Source organism: Oreochromis niloticus, linkage group LG19 (assembly GCF_001858045.2).
Source record: "Oreochromis niloticus isolate F11D_XX linkage group LG19, O_niloticus_UMD_NMBU, whole genome shotgun sequence".
In the NCBI taxonomy this organism is placed as follows: domain Eukaryota; kingdom Metazoa; phylum Chordata; class Actinopteri; order Cichliformes; family Cichlidae; genus Oreochromis; species Oreochromis niloticus.
The window spans coordinates 11,863,053-11,880,187 of record NC_031983.2 but is presented as its reverse complement, the minus strand read 5'-3'; the positions used below and the strand labels follow the sequence as shown (position 1 = coordinate 11,880,187).

Below are 17,135 nucleotides of genomic sequence, written 5' to 3'. Positions count from 1 at the left end.
AGCAGGATCTGTGCTGAAACTATCACTTTCATACCTGAAATAACAATAAAAACATATTTAAAGTGTGGGCAAATCTGATATCTATTTTTAGTTAACATTTATTACTTTAAAACTTGTCAAAATAAGTTTAAACTGCCTAAATAAAGTGAGTGACAGTATTCCCAGCATTACTTCCGTTTGGATTTCCATACATCGAGATGGAAATAAAACAGTCTTTTATGTGCATGCCTACAGACAAAGGATCTCCTGACAATACAGACAACAAAGATATCCCGTTCCCACGATCACAAAAGCACTCACCTTGCACAGGTGAGCTACGGTAATCTACTGGAAGTTATATGACTGACAGCTGGAAACCAAACATTCGCGTCTGAATCCATGCTTGCTCCTCCCTTACGGGCCCTCGACGGCCAATAGCGAGGCGCTCCTGTAGATAGACCCCAGCGTGTCTCCCTCCAGCTCCAGTCCCCGCAGAGTAAAAGTCACGTTGGAAGGAAAAGGGGAGAGAGATATCTACTTACAGCTGCTGTCAGATATCCGATCGCATTCGCATGGCGAGGAGGTAACCTGATCGAGCGGGGAGGAGTGACTTTACCAGGGAAGGCTTGAACCAAAAAAAAAAAAATGTCTTCTTCTTCTGCCGGAGAAGTCACAACAGCAAATGACATCAAGAGGGAAAATGTGAAGGAGGTGGATACGCGGGAGTGCATCAAGCTTGTGGCGCTGGACGCGGCGGAGTTGCCCATGGAGCGCACGACTCCTAGCACTGACGCGGTGCGCACTGAGCTGTTGGTGAGTGCCGCTTCCTCTCTGGCTTTCTCCCCGGAGCAAGTGGCGTGTGTCTGCGAGGCACTGCAGCAGGGAGGCAATGTGGACCGGCTGGCCAGGTTCCTGTGGTCCCTGCCACAGAGTGACCTGCTACGGGGCAACGAAAGCATCCTGAAAGCCCAAGCCCTCGTAGCTTTCCATCAGGCTCGGTATCAGGAGCTCTACAGTATTTTGGAGAACCACAGTTTTAGTCCGTCCAACCACACCTTTCTGCAAGATCTGTGGTACAAAGCGCGGTACACCGAGGCGGAGAAGGCGCGGGGGAGACCCCTGGGCGCAGTGGACAAGTACCGAATTCGGAGAAAGTATCCTCTCCCCAGGACTATCTGGGACGGCGAGGAGACTGTTTATTGTTTCAAGGAGAGGTCGCGGAACGCACTGAAGGATCTGTATAATCAAAATAGGTACCCGTCTCCAGCCGAGAAAAGAAATCTCGCCAAGATAACCGGACTCTCCTTGACCCAGGTCAGCAACTGGTTCAAAAACAGGAGACAGAGAGACAGAAACCCGTCGGAAGCACAATCAAAAAGGTGAGGCAACAAAAGGAGCACACCACAGACCTTTTCCCGTCACAGATCGCTCATCAAACGGCAATAAAATTACTTCTGAAGGTTATGTGCGTAAAAGGCCCTTTAATTAAAATGAACGCCGATTAACTTTACCAAGTATTTAAAAGTTGTTGTTGTTTTTAATGGAAAAGCGCCTATATTATCCAGTTGGACTAAGTTCGATTACTGACAATACCGAGTGTATTTCATAATCGTCTTGCCGGCCTCACAAATAAAAACGAACAATTTAAATCATTAACTATTCATAGTTCAGAAACACAAAAATGTATTTGTAAAGGGGTTAGGAGCACGCTTTTAATGTTTTGAAATATGAAGCTGTTGCCATTCAGATCAAGTTTCAAGTGCGTTGGTGCTAAGAGGCATGGAAACCATAAGCAACAAAATACACACTTCAGCGATTAAACTATCAGACGCGGGGAGTGGGCAACTTTAATGAGACGGTTCAAAAGATGACTTGAAAGGTTAATATCTTCTTATCTATTCGTGGTGTGTGTGTGTGTGTGTGTGTGTGTGTGTGTGTGTGTGTGTGTGTTTGTTTCAGCGCGCGCACGAACACACTTGGGGGTGCGCTTGTACCCAGCGGCACATAAATCATTTTCATGATCATGACTTCTTTTTTCCCCCCCTCCCCTTCTTCCTTTTGGATCAAGAAAGGATCTCAGAGCTTCCATCAACTCCTGCGCTTCATTTCATAATCCCGCAGACAAACAGACTGACATGTGCACGCTATTCTTTCATGTTTCCCTCTGTGTGAACAAAGATGACGCACACCTGGTGGAGGTGACCCCTCTGTGTCTCTAACCACACACGCGCACGCACGCGCGCACACACACAGGCACATACACGCGATCGTAGGCTGTCTTAAAATCGCCAGTGAAAAATAATAATTTGAAAGTTTTTAAATCTTTATAAACCTTGGATTTCTTTTTCTTTTTTTTCTGTTTTTTTTTTTTTTTTTTTTTTTTTTTTTTTTTTTTTTTTTTAACGTGTAACAGCCTTTTATATTTTCCTGGAAGTGGTGGGTTTAGATGCGTGTGTGTGTGTGTCCCTTAGGGGGAGTGGGGGTGTGAAGTGGTGCAGCTGTTTTAATCAGTCTTTTAAAAGGGGGCTAGTAAACAAAATGAGGCTGCTAATATAGTTGCTCCTATTCTTTCACTTTGTTATTCTTGGAAAATTAAAAATAAGAATTTTCATTAGAACGTCCCAAATCAGAGGCAAAACAAGTAAATAAATACTTGAAGCCATTTGTCCTGTCAGAGCTAGCATTTTGTCACTCCAGAATTTATTGCGCCAAATGGTTGCACGGTTGTTGACACTGCCTGGTGGTTGTCCATGCAGCTCTCCATGAGGGCTACACATCCACAGACACAGCCTGCCTTCAAAGCTTTGTAATAACCCAGCAATAAATGTGAGTCTGGCTTAAAAGCAAAATGTGGGTGGAAATGAAATGAATTCCATTATACGAGTTTATGGTCTAATTGTGTCCGTGTTTATCGTGTGCTTCCTTCCCAGAAATGTATACAAATGGTACACAAATTTTCCCTTTTTATTTTCCTCTGTTTTGTTACACACCATTTGTCATCTTTCTCCCTCCTCTTTTGTTTTTCTACAGCGAATCAGATGGAAACCACAGCACAGAGGATGAGTCCAGTAAAGGCCAGGAGGAGCTGTCTCCTCGTCCTCTCTCCAATTCTTCAGATGGGGTGATAACCCACGGGAACCTTCCTATTCAAACGGGACCTCTGGACAGTGGGGTGGTCATCCAACAAATTGGGGACATCAAAATGCCTCCTGGATCCAGCAGTGGCGGTCTCTACAATGGAAGTCTAGTGACCAGTAACACGCCCTCTACTGTATTTCACAACGGTGGATCATCTTACCTCCACTCACCTGGAAACATCCTCTTCAACGGGCTCAATTTGGGCATCCAGCCCCTGGCTTTTAACCCTCTGAGACCCTCTGGAGGGGTGCTGCTGGGGGGCTCTGGAGTGGACATGCAGATGCAGACAGGAGAGGACAAAGGACTAGGGAATGCTGAGGAGTCCACCCTGCCATATGCATCTTACGCTGGCTGTGTGAATGGGTCAGAGGTGAAGCTGGAAGGGGTTCACACCATGGCTGCCCAGAACGGAGGCTCCTCTGTTCTGACATTCAGCTCCCCATCAGGCGCTCTGCAGCTGGGTGGCTACAGCCTGGTCCAGGTACCAAGTGGAGTCTCTGACAGCGATGGCAGCTCATTACTCAACAGCGACGTAGGTCTTCCTCCCCTGCAGCTCTCTTCTGCCTCCTCTTCTTCAACAATTACACAACAAGGTGGGTTCAAGAAGTGATTTGCTGTCTAAGATGATTCAATTTTAATACTTTGCTTCTTCTTTACCTTTACATGGTCATGTGTAGCTGAATTGTACATGGAAGAGACTGAGTCAGAATGGACATCATTATAACTGTGCTAAGAATAATTATACTTTAACCATTCTCACTAAAGAAGGAACAATGTCTAATAAGGGAGATACGTTTAGATACAAATTAGAGCCATCTGCTGTTGATTTTAATAATAGACTCAGTTACATATGACTCAAACTGTCCGTATTTACTTTTAAAGTCAATAAAAGTACAAAAACAGAATCCAGTGTTGTATCAGAATAAAGACCCGAATTAAATCTTTATCACAGAAATCACAGCCTTATACCACCTTGCATTATAATAGGTGAGTGTTGCTCTTTCCCCTCCTTAAATGTCCCCAGTGGTTTGTCAACAGGTCTCTACTACACCCACCCAATATATCTGACCTGCTTTATTGGCTTGTCTGTGTTTGGGCCATAGCCCAAGGGACTGATGGTGCACATAACACAGACCAGAAGAAATATAGAAGGGGCAGCCACACACACACACACACACACACACACACACACACAGAGCCACGTATATATAGAAGTGGTGGTCCTTTTAAAACCCCAGAGATGGATAAAAACAAGTTCTGAAGTCACCATCACTCATCATCATTACGCTCTTGATCTCCAGAGCAGGGGAGGGGAAATATGTTGCAGACAATCAGAGGCCATGAAATGCACTAACAGGGAATAAGCCATTACAGCACTTACTTTGACATAAAGCAGAGAATGTAGACCAGGATGAATAATTAGAAGAAGAAGAAAAAAAACCCAGAAAATTGCAGCTTTCTCTTGAGTTCTGGCAGCGTTATTCATTTGTTCTCTGGGGCAACTGCAGGGTCGAGCTTAACGTCCACAAAGTGTGTAAGACACACAACAGCAATTTTGCGGCCAAGGCCTGCTGTAAATGGAACGCATAATAATGCAAGAACCGAAGAGGGGATCAGGCAGTGGGATCTACTGCAGCCAAACTGGGGAAAGATATACTATATGTATTGATCTATTGTTGTATCACCACAGGTACCATGGCTCTGAATAATGTAGCAGTGAGTTCCTCCAGTGGCGACTCATTTGGGCAGCAGGACAAACTGACCATGGCATCTTTGCACCACAGTACGGTTCTCTACAGCATGAGCAATAACGGCCAGCCATCCATCAAGAAGGAGCCTCTGGAGGGAGGTGTTTATTCCTCGTACCATCACGGGCTCCACTTGGACCCCAGCGGTCAAATCAACTACTCCGGACCCGGTTCAGAAGAGATTTCCTCCAGCCAAGGTCCCACCTCGACCGCCGAGGTCACTGCCGTCAGCTCATCCAGCCCGGAGTCAGAGGTCTACACCACCCTCACTGTCAGCACGCCCCTGATGGCTCAAACAGAACCGAGCAACCACCACCTCCAGCCCACAGAGTACCTTGGGGGCCACGAGGTCCGAGGGGCACCGTCCTCACACCTGATGGGCCCCGTCATGAACAACAACTACATGAACCTTTCAGAGAGCAAGGTGGATGGCTCGGGTTCAGGAAGCATGAACGAAATGGTGCGGGCAATGTGTGGGGAGATGGAGGCTACGGAGGGAAAGGAGCTGGCCAAACTACAGACAGTGCAGATGGATGAGGACATGGCTGACCTTTAACCTCAAACCTCTCCCTTTTGCAGAAGCACTCAAGTCCGCCCAAGCAGTGATATGATGAATCTTTTTACTCCTTTTTGTGTGCGTGTGTGTGGGTTGTTGTTTTTTTTTATTTTTAAAACCATTCATTTCCTTTTAAATGTTAAATTATTTGCATTCATTTGACTTTTACAATGCACTCAAGTCAGAGAGGAGCCCAGTAGGTGGGCTATATCAGTTTATCACGAAATAATAATAATAAAAAAAAGCCTGTGACATGTTTTAAAAGCCCAGCTTCCTAAGACGAAACATTACGATGGTGATGTGCTAACAGAAGACGTTGCTGTAAGCGTTTAAGCCGTGTCTAAATGTGCATTTTTATAGACCGCACCTGCTACTTCCTGTTGAGTGGATTTGATCTGCAGAAGCAGGTGCTGGAAAGCCTCGAGTCATGTGACAAGGATGTTCCTCCAAACTAAATGCGTCATCTGGGTCAAACCAAAAAGGTCACGCTGTAGGGGGAACAGGGAGCGAGCCTCTATGATAATGGTCAGTTAAACAGCAACAGCTTTACTGAAGGACTGCACACGCGTTTATAAAGAGAATAGGTCACTAAACACACAAAGCTGCTGATTTGGGGGTGGGGGAGTGTCCTTCAGTAAGCACTTTAGATTGTCTACAAAAGCCTCACAAATCAGGACTAAAAAGTGCAGCTTTTTGTGCTTTAACTCAAACCAAATGAACTGGGAGGGTTCAAAAATGGGACAACATTTAAGACAAAATGTGCCTTTCTGCTACTTAACACACACAATGGCATTGGCCTGTTTTGGCATTTGCACTACCATAGTGACAATACAACGGATGTGTTTCAAACAGCCTTTGTGTTGAGGGTTTTGTCATGTGTGACACACCTCAACAAACGCACAACCCTCTCGGCAATGGCTCCTATTTCAAGCCTCATCATCAACCTGTGAGACCAGCATATGAACGATGATCAAAAAGGTCAGCTCGCATGCTGGTCGTCACATGTTTTTGTTAATGCTGCAGCTAATAGTATGTCAACTCGATGTGGCGACACCGTGTTGTATCATCTTTCATTATGATGCGTCTCCATGATGTCGGTGATCATGAATTATATTTTTTCTGTAAAAACCAGGTGCAAACATCACGTATGCTTTCGAAAAGTGTAAGGAACAAAGGGACAGAAGTTATGGACGTGACTAAGTGGACAAATTGTGTTTTTGTTTTTTAAATCGTCCCACTTTAAAAACAGAGAGGGATTGTGGTCATTTCTCTTTGCGTGGCATCATCGTGTTTGGGACACTTGTGCCTTGTACTTTTTTAATCTTTATCTTGTGACTAACAAAAAATGAAGCTCTGTTGTGGCTCGTGCGTTGTCACGCAGCTTCAGAGATTTCCCACCGTCGCCGTCGCTGGGACATTAGTCGGGTATCAACTGAGGGAAAGACAAAGGAGTGCAGAGCCCATTTGCTTTTCACAGCAGGAGTTCTCGCTTTCATACGTGACCGTAAGCGGGACATTTCAACCTCACAGCCAACTCGCACCATGCATATTTATCAGTGGATCTTCATGCTAGTGGCCTCGTAACACTTTTCTTGAGGATCTGTGACATGATCCTCTCATTTGAGCGGGCATTTCAGTGAAAGTATCCTCAGTGCTTTAATGTCATAAACCAAAAATGAGTTGTGGGCAAAAGATAGTCTTTTTTTTTGTCTTTGTTGTTTTTTGTTTTTTAATCTTAGTTTGAATTATATGTTTGTTATCTGAAATTATGTGAATGTATTTTTCTAAATCTCCATACTGCAATAAAAGTTTATATTTATAAAAACGGAAAACAGGCATTTTTAATTCTTTCTAACTAAATTTAGATAGAAGATGACTGATAGCGTTATTTAATTCTCATTCGTCACAGCATGCCTGAGATAAATGGAAGTTTATGATGGGCAAAAAGCACATCTCATCTCAGTGTTTTGGAGTCCTGTGCAGCCAGATTGTGAGGATACGGGGTTGGGGAGGGGGGGAAATGGCACACTTTAATCCAGCGAGCCTGGTGCAGCTCTCTGCAAACCTGCAGTGATCGTTTGCACATGCCTGGCAACCTGGAGTTCATTAGGCCTCCTTTTCTCATCTCAGTCTCTGTAATTCAAATAAACAGCAATGAGATTTCCAGAGGTAAAGCTCCTTTTGGGTGGGGGGTCTGCAGCTCCCCACAGCTCAGTCCAATCCAATGGTCTTTTCCCTGAGCGAAGGCCAAATCCCCCACTCCCTAACTTCAACATGTGGAAGAATGAATCTGAGGTGCTGTCACTCACAGACACAGAGTCGATCCAGAAAAGAGCCGAGGCTCTTCTCGTGGCTTGAGGGGATTCGCTGTGAATTCATGAATCGCAAGCCAATACTTGTTCGCGCAACGGGCACCTGACCAAACCAGCACTGAAGAGATAAGATGGAGACAAAGTTTGACAAATGAATGAACAGCAGGGGATTTTTATATTCTGCAGCGTGTGTCTGTGCTGGATTATAGGAGTCGTCCTCGCTCGGCGAATCCTGGCTACGGGAGTTATATATGATCTAGCTGATGACCTAAATAAACAGAGGCTGTTTGTCTGTGCTCACTGTTGAGTCACAGAGAGGGGGAGAAGAAAAATAGCAGGGACTATCGGGAAAGGGAGAGAGAGGCAGGCAACCTGGATAAAGTTACCTGTGCACAGGTGACCTCGTTGCCATGGGCAGTGGATTAGCTGATTGTTAGGTATCAGGTAGCTCCTCCTGTAATATTGAAGAGGGTGAAAACAGCTTTGTTGGAGCCCAGAACAATATCCCATTTGCAGCAGGAGCCCATAGTCTGTGGATCTCACGGGGAGGGGAGAGGAGGGTGGAGAGGGGGAACAGAAAACTCCAAATTCCACCTTTGTGTATTGTGCCTATGAATTCAGCAGAAAAGGAAAATAAGCGCTGCCACAAAGACGGGGTGTTTGGATTTCTGCAGCAGAATGTTTAAAGATTTCATAAATAAAATGCTTTTTTATGAGCAAAAACGAAGCAAAAAAACCCCAGGACATCCCCAACGCCTCACTAAACAGTGCAGTGGATCATTTTGTCCACAATTTCAAACACTCAACGTGAAACATACTCAGGCGAGCAGTTAAAAAGGAGGGAACTCCCCCAGAACTCTGGCCTTATTAAAAACACTGACCTCTGATCTTTCAGATGGTTTCAAAGCTGACATTTAATGCGGCGCAGCAGACTGCAAGCCATATGTAACATGACCTGGGGAGCACGGTACTCCGCTGCTCCACGTCCCACTAATGAGAGGGCAGGGGTCAGCGGGTACCAGCCTGCTCGTACAGACCCACCATACAGGCCGAGCCCCGGTCCTGGCACAAACAGTCTGCTGGCTCCAGCCGGGCTGTGGAAAGTATGTGGCAGTGTTTGAACTATGGAGGGGAAATAATGACCTTGTAGAGTTTTCTTTTACCTCCTAAGTTGTTGTTTGGCAGAGTGTGAGGTATGCACACATGTCTGCTGCATCACCCAGTGTGGCAAGAGATGGGGTGGAGGGGGTGGGGTGGGATGCAAACAGCATGATTCACTGCTTTGTTCTGGAGCACAAGGACAGAAAACATAACTCATGAGGACAGCTTTAAGTGTGCATGTGTGAGTCTGAGTGTTTGTGTGATGCACTCACATTCTCTCTCTCTCTCTCTCTCTCTCTCTCTCTTTCACACACGCACACACACTCAGGGGCAGCAGCTGGGAGGCAGCATCAAGTGCACACCACAGTGGTCAAAGGTATTTCCCAAAGAGAAAAAACACCACTTTGTAACAGGAGCTGCGCACATGAGGACTGAAGTGACCAATGAAGACCATAAGGCGCACCCGCACACCTGCCACACAACTGCGCGACTCCTAATACGCAAATACCAGCTCGTCCTCCATCCTCTCAGGGTTTTACATTTGGACTCGGATGCGAAGTATTGTCATGGCGCCCCCTCCCTGCCAGAAGGCACACATGGCTCCCCGGCACATCACGTTGAAATTGTTCCCTTTTTAAATTTTTTCGTTTTGTTTGTTTATTTATGGATTTGTCTGCCCGCCTCCTTTGTTTATCCATCCAAGAAAAGAGTTTCTCTAAAACAAATGTGCTCCTCCACATGCCCGGAGCGTGTTTACCGAGCAGAGCGCAGTAAAAGCCAAGGCCGTAATTGCATATTTGTGGAGGTGGTCCTCTGAGGAAATGCGTAATGATTTTGATGAGGGGGAGGCGGGTGGGTGAGTGGTGATGGTGGCAGTGGTGGAGGGGGTCTAACCCCAGTACACTTGTACCAGGTCTAATTTTCCAACATGACAGGAAACTCTGTTAAGCTGATAATTGCAGCTCCAATTTCATTTAACTCACTCATGTCAACAGTTGTGTTTTGTTTTGAGAGAAGGAGCTGCCTTTTTTTTAACTGCCATCCACATCACCGGATAAACCTCTTTTACTCCTAATCGAAGTCACATTTAGAGCATCTTGAATGAGCAAATCTCCGACGCAACGAAAGGATTTACTTATATTTATTAATCTGTTGCTATATGTGATGTCGCTATATCATACGTGAGCTGCCATATGACACATTTTGTGATATTCATCCCGAAACTAAGAAATGCCAGGCTTGAAATGCGTTGTTGATTTGGGATTTTTTCCCCCCCTTTAAATAAATAAATGATTCGTGTTAAATACATGTTGGTGGAGTGACACTTTCCTTTAAGGGGAAAAAGCCCCACAATGCTCAAACACCATGGAGACTAAATCTGACATTTTTCACTCAATTTAAACAGCATCGGCTTTGTTCCAGTCCATACAGCTGAAATAGCACTTTGGATTTAGACAGAGTGAAAACCATCTGTTCAGTGAGCCAGTGCTCGTTTCAATTTTCCTCTATATTTGAGAAAAAAAAATTAACCCTACAATAGGAAACTTACCCCCCCCCCGGCCCCATCTCTTTTGTCTTTTTGACGATGACATTTTTATGAAGTGTTTTCACTGTTTTGAGTTGTCGCGCACTGGAATTGAGTAAAAGTGCGACATTTCACGTATTTTTTAAAATCAATATTGCACAAAATGCTCTGGTGTATGCTGCTGTGAAAAGGCTAATTAGTCCAAATAAGGAGTTGGAAGAGCATAATTCAGAGAGCTCAGATCAACGGCCCCTTTTACGCATAAACCCCAGATTAATGAGAGAAGGGGGGAGAAGGGGAAAAAAAGTTGATTTAAATTTTTTCTGTGAAATCGGTGCTGGATTTCAGCAGCACACAGGGAGGGAGACGGGGTTTATAAGTTAATAAAGGACGAATGAGACAGCGTGGGGAGAAAAAGGGAAAAAAAGTACAGAATGAGGAATCCCTGCTCCCTGGAACGAATAGGCCTAACGACTGATAGCCTACCCGAGTACTGCATTAACTCCTTGTCGGGGTATGAGCAGACCAGCACTGGCCGTGGCAGAGGGGGAGAGTCCACATCTTGAAATAATCTCGCCCCCCGGGCTGCTCGGGTTAAAGGAGGAGGCGCGGCGCAATGTGGTAGAAATATTAGAGAAACCCGAGAGCCGCTCATCAGACAGCTCATTTACTGAAGCACTGAGGGTTTTACACAGCCCGAGTGCTGCTTACACCCCAGCCTAGTCCCGTGTCCACCTACTTCAGAGGGGTTTTTTTTGTTTGTTTTTTTGCATAGGGTATCCGCTTTTACTCTTGTTCCACATTATAAATCCCACAGCATTAGTTACATTTGAATCAGATTGAGGTTTTAGGCTTTTAACTGTGCATGTGTGAGAAAAAGTGGACATTTGAATGTTTTCTATTTTTTAAACAATAATGTATAGGGATATTTCTTTCAGTAGCTATAATTTGAGAATGGTGAGACAGCGGTCCTTCAAGAGGAAAGTACTTCAAATTAATGAATACACGCAAAACAATTCGTTTCAAATGTCATAAATTATTTGTTTTTCTGCAGTGTTTCCATTTAATATAGAACACAAATTAAATTCTCGTCTTTATGACCTCGAAAATGAGATGCTGCATTTCAAGGGCCTGTCCTTTCAGCGAGTTCAAATAGCAGCATAGCCAGCACTGAAGCGATCACGTGGATGTTTATCCCGCAGTTTTGAATTCATTTTCTGTTTTTATTATTTAATAGCCTGGACATTCGCCCATATTTCTGAATATTGAGACGTTTTGTTTTTCACACGTTTGCCCGTAAAATCTTACAGCGTGATTTACAGCCTTGGTCCAGAGTGAAAGTCTTTAGAAGTGCATTTTGCTGAGTATGACAGCACTAAAACGAGTTCAAAGCATTAAATCTTTATCACAAAAAATATGCCTTAGCGAGATCTAAGGTCTTCAAAAACAAAAACGTTTTCTGTGAAATTGTTTTTGGTTAAATTTTCTATATATTATAATTCAATCCCGCCCCATATAACATATTGAAAGGGGGGTTTAAGTTTCAGACTCTGGTGTAGATAAAGAAATGTGATCTATATAGCTCAAACCAACAACTGCACCACCGAGGACCAGTGTCGCAGTGAACTCATTTACTAATGGATTGGTTTAGAGTTTCACCCCGCAGAAAACACTGGAGCCAGTGCGGTGCCCGTCTAATCCTTGAAATATAAATGTATAGGCTGCAGACTGAAGGGGTCTCTCCAGAAACCCCGTGATGATGCAGAAAGGAGAATGAAGCAAAAGAGTGGCATCTTTTATTTATTTGTCCAGATCGGCTATAATATTAATATTAAGATTCACGTGGATCAGCAAAATGTTTGTCACCAGCAGGATGGAATTTATTTTATTTTATTTCAGTTTTATAAAGTGTGTATTAAGTGTTTATGTATTATTATTAGTTGTGAGGATGTTAGGCAAATTGCAAAGGTCCACTATGATATTTTAACAACCTCTCTCTCTTTCCCTCTTACTCACACACACACACACACACACACACACACACGCACGCACACACACACACACACACACACACACACACCCTTAAGTGGCTGTTTTCCTACTGGTGGTCTATGGGCCATAACACGTTTGGCAGGTAGTGTTGGTTCCTCGTATAAAAGAAGTTCGTAATGGCGCGTAATGGACCCAGCTATCATAGGAACTTATTAAATTATATCACCTCATAAAATAAACAGCTTTTGTTAATTAATAGGCTATCAAAGGTGAGGGTGAAGCAAAAATGTCCAGCCTGCATGTAATTATGGTGGTCCACAACACACAGTGATGGTAAATAAAAAAAAGAAAAAGAAAAAGAAAAAAAAAGAAAAAAGAAAACTTGGGATTGGTTAAAACAACATAAATTTCAGAAAAAAATCTTCTGGGTTTCTACCTAAAACTATTTGTTTATAAAAGCAGACTACAATCTCTGTTTTAATCGAGCATAAACCTGTCTTCAAAAACCAAAAGCTCTGTGTTTTTGTGGGTTCACCCTCCACTGACTATGATTACTGATAACGTGTGGAGGGAGAGCATTCTGTGGTTTTGTTTTTTGTCCCACGCGGGAAGGTCTGCCGTCCATAGTCACCGTTTAAAGAAGATGTAGCCTCCATTCAGAACACGTTAATGCGACTTTTAAGAGGTCTGTAATAATTGATTAGTGTTTAGGTGCTGCTCTGCTCCCTCGGATGAAGCGGGAGAGGGACTGTGGGGGCGGGAGGTGGGAGCGCTCCTATTTCAGCCCCTGACGCACTGCCTCTGGGGAGGAAACGGAGCTGCAAACTCAGTCCTGCTCTGCTGTACAGGGTGCAGGGCAGAAGGAGAGCCAATCACCGAAACGCAGAGGCTCCCTTTAAGCCTGACATATCTCCAACAGGAACAAATTGTCCCAACAATCAACATCCCAATCTGCTGCGCGCATCAGGGGCTGGAGTGGAGTGGATAGCTTCTAGGCCCGTGCAGCGCGGTCGGATTGCGCTGGATTGCACCGCGACGACTCACAATTAAACAAATATAAATAAAGCCAACGACAGCTACCGCTTCTTTTTGGATAACAGCGCAGAGGACTGAGCCTCGGACATCATGTCTATATTACCGTCCTTCGGGTTTACACAGGAGCAAGTGGCGTGCGTTTGCGAGGTGCTGCAGCAGGGTGGAAACCTGGAGAGGCTCGGCCGCTTCCTGTGGTCGCTGCCCGCTTGTGATCACCTCCACAAGAACGAGAGCGTCCTCAAAGCCAAGGCGGTGGTGGCCTTCCATCGGGGGAACTTCAGAGAGCTTTATAAGATCCTGGAGAGCCACCAGTTTTCCCCGCACAACCACCCGAAGCTGCAGCAGCTCTGGCTCAAGGCGCACTACGTGGAGGCGGAGAAGCTGCGGGGCCGGCCGCTCGGAGCTGTAGGGAAGTACCGGGTACGGAGGAAATTCCCGCTGCCCCGCACGATATGGGACGGCGAGGAGACCAGCTACTGCTTTAAGGAGAAATCCAGGGGGGTGCTGAGAGAGTGGTACACGCACAACCCATACCCGTCCCCGCGGGAAAAAAGGGAGCTGGCCGAGGCCACAGGACTGACCACCACGCAGGTCAGCAACTGGTTCAAAAACAGACGGCAGAGAGACAGAGCCGCAGAGGCGAAGGAGAGGTACGTGAAACTGTCACAGCCTCGCTGCTGTCTCACTTTACGGCAGAATGTGTTTAGATTTAAAAAAAAAAAAAAAAAAAACATGTTTCAAGAGCAAATTATTCTTTGATAAAAATGCTTTTGTAAGTAAGCTTCAAGCAGCGAGAATATAAATGAATCGGTGACAGCGCTCTGACACGGTGGCCCTGAAGTAATCCTGAAGTAAAGAGAAAAATATAAATCCTTCTCATGCGAAACACCTCATTCAAATAGTCCACGCACTGAGTATTTTAGGACGTGTTCACGTTTCCACATCAGATCTGTCCTGATAACAGTGAAGGTGTTAAACAGCAGCGAGATGTTGTCAAATGCTGAACTCACTTCAAAAACGCCTGACTTGTCTCGACTCGAATTGTAATCCAAAACAATTTGAAGTCCATCAACGTGACTTCTTTTTTTATTTCTTTTCTTTTCTTTTCTTTTCTTTTTTTTTTTAAATCATGATAAAATAATATGGACACTTTTTTTGAGACACATGGAAATTTGAAATATGTTAGGCTGTGAGGTTAAATTAGGTTACATGGGGATATAAATGCATCTAACACACGACTTTTACTTTAAACAAACACATCAGCAAATGTAGACAATATAAGGTAAAATTAAAATTCAGGAAAACAATAAGAAGGCGAATAATAATAATATATATTTTTTTTTATCATTTCTCTCTCACAAAGGACAATTTTCGTTGTTAGCAAAAACGCTGCAGTTTGTGCGCAATATCCATCCACGTTTACAATCTAATAAGGACGTTTCCTCAAGGCCCGCCTCGCTGATCTAATGTCATCTACTAAACTGAGAGCATTTTTCTCTAAATTCCCCGTTGTTGTCATTTCCAGGGAGAACAGCGAAAACAACAACGCAGGCGGCAACAAACAGAACCAGCTGTCCCCTCTAGACGGAGGAAAGTCTCTCATGTCCAGCTCGGAGGACGAGTTTTCTCCACCTCAGAGCCCCGACCAGAACTCAGCGCTTTTGCTTCAGGGCAACATGAGCCACCCCGGGGCCTCCGCTTACCCCATGTCCGGACTGGGGGCCCCACAGCCGGTGCACGGCATGCACGGACACCCACACCAACTGCAGGACTCCTTGTTGGGACCTCTAACCTCCAGTCTTGTGGATTTGGGCTCTTAAAGAGGCTGCCAGACGATCAGATTTGATAAAAGAAAACAGGAAAAAAAAGAAGAAAAAGACTGAGAAGTGTATCAGATTAAATACATGTATGAAATAACACTATAGTAGCCTATCTTATAATATAGACTGACTTGTCTGTCGTTAAATTTGGTTAGAACTAAATTCCTTAAGGCGCTTAACCCATATACCCCCTCCACGACAGGAGCTTTTCTGATCTCCTGCACATGGAAACACACAAACAGGACCTTTCTGAAACTCTTAACGAAACACTTAACTGGACTGCCCGTTTGCTTAATTTATGATATTTTGTTAAAGATAACAAACAAAAAAATTATAGCGACCTCCTGCTATGGAAACTAAGAGGTAACGTTTTCATTAGAGTCATGGTAATTAGTTTCCAATAAAACAAAACTAATTCATTTGTCTCTGTGTTATTTGTGTATTTAGCGAGGGAAAAAAGGAGGGGGAAAAGCTGGTACTGGCTTTTATAAATCCAAGCAAACCAAAGGAAGCACGCCATTAATAAGACAGATTTTTATTATTTATCTTTTTTTGGACTTGAATGAGCCCGTCCTCTAACAACTGCACAACAACTAAACAAATCTCCAAATCTGCACTGCTGGGATATGAATCGGAAATTATTATAAGTCGCCTTTTTTTCCCTTCCAGCACGGATGAAATCCTGTTCTACGGGTTCTCAGGTTTTCAACAATAAACCGAGAGTCATGACGGGAAATTTAATTCAACACTAATGTGAGTCAACATCAGCAGCTGTCCGTCACGAGGCTGTTGTGTATACGCAGGAACCAGCTTTGACTCCTTTGAGAATCGCCTCTGCTCCATCATAAATGTTTGGCTACAGGAGGAAAGGGTTTTTTCTTCCTTCTTTTTTTTCTTTTTGCGTATTTTTTTTTTTTTTTTTTTTTTTTTTTTTTTTTTTTTTAGCCCAGTTGCTGCGGATCATTGGCTTTTTGTTGCCGTGTTTTCTTTGCTCTCTCTGAGAGTTTGCTCTGTCGGTTCCGGGCCATGAGAAAGTGCCACCGTTCAACCTTTACCAGCCCCAATTTTTTCAGAAAAAATATGAGCAAACATCCCATATGCGAAAAAAAATAGCTTAAAGTTTAGTGACTTATGGCATCCAAAAGAAAACAAAACCAAATACATGGACTTTAGCATTAAGCAAACAGCTGTAACCACTGAAAACAATCAGAGCATTAACAGACACACCTACTCTTACAGAGGTCAACAGAAGTAATAATAATAATAATAATAATAATAACAATAATAATAATGATAAGGTGGTCTGAGAGCAGGAATCTGGTAAGGACAGCTCTCTTGTCCCCAACCCCCCCTCAGTGCTCTCTCTGGGCTCATGTCAGGGTAAATTGTTTTGAGCAGAGAGCACCGAGGATTTCCTGAGCATAATCTGAAACAGTCGCCGCTTGCATTACTGCCTGATTGCGAAGATTGCAGAGCTGCAGGGCTGCAGCTCCCACTCTCAGTGGAGGAGACCTTGAGGTATTCTCCATCCCAGAGGCCTCGCTCCTAGTACGACTCCTCTCAGCATTTCATTCCTGCTAAGACATCACAGCTCGCCGTGGCTGTGTGTGAGAGATTTATCCCGCTGGGCCTTAACAGACCCGCAGCAAGGTTGGTTGTTAGGGGGGAGATTTTTTGTCATTATTCTTTTTGCATTTTTAACTAAGTATGTGATATGAAAGTCAGTGGTGGAGGAAGCAATCTGTTGGCAGCGGTGTAAGAATTTAACAGTACTCACAAAAGTACCAAGAGTTCAACTACTAATGGGTAAATGTGTGGAGTTGTATTTTAATGTTACTAGCTGCCTGAAATTCTGTTAATATTAACTAACATATACACTGGTTGTGTGATCCATGATGCTGTATGAGTATTTAATTTCTTTTTTCTAAT

The 17,135-nt window shown here is 44.1% G+C and overlaps 2 protein-coding genes across 2 annotated transcripts; both read left to right on the top strand.

Annotated features, from left to right (window-relative positions):
• Positions 1-304: 304 nt before the first annotated feature.
• Positions 305-7,253, top strand: six4a (SIX homeobox 4a). Its single transcript, XM_003453089.5, has 3 exons — positions 305-1,358; positions 3,010-3,710; positions 4,808-7,253. Exons 1-3 carry the CDS (start codon positions 625-627, stop codon positions 5,419-5,421), a joined length of 2,049 nt encoding a protein of 682 aa, XP_003453137.1. The 5' UTR covers positions 305-624; the 3' UTR covers positions 5,422-7,253.
• A 5,864-nt stretch (positions 7,254-13,117) lies between these two features.
• Positions 13,118-15,625, top strand: LOC100704005 (homeobox protein six1b). Its single transcript, XM_003453035.5, has 2 exons — positions 13,118-14,036; positions 14,912-15,625. Exons 1-2 carry the CDS (start codon positions 13,477-13,479, stop codon positions 15,204-15,206), a joined length of 855 nt encoding a protein of 284 aa, XP_003453083.1. The 5' UTR covers positions 13,118-13,476; the 3' UTR covers positions 15,207-15,625.
• Positions 15,626-17,135: the final 1,510 nt, after the last annotated feature.

Bases quoted from the DNA above. Each gene is read 5' to 3' on its own strand.
- six4a (XM_003453089.5), top strand. From the start codon at position 625: ATGTCTTCTTCTTCTGCCGGAGAAGTCACAACAGCAAATGACATCAAG. The intron at 1,359-3,009 runs GTGAGGCAACAA...GTTTTTCTACAG, and splicing joins TCGGAAGCACAATCAAAAAG to CGAATCAGATGGAAACCACA. The intron at 3,711-4,807 runs GTGGGTTCAAGA...GTATCACCACAG, and splicing joins TTCAACAATTACACAACAAG to GTACCATGGCTCTGAATAAT.
- LOC100704005 (XM_003453035.5), top strand. From the start codon at position 13,477: ATGTCTATATTACCGTCCTTCGGGTTTACACAGGAGCAAGTGGCGTGC. The intron at 14,037-14,911 runs GTACGTGAAACT...TGTCATTTCCAG, and splicing joins GCCGCAGAGGCGAAGGAGAG to GGAGAACAGCGAAAACAACA.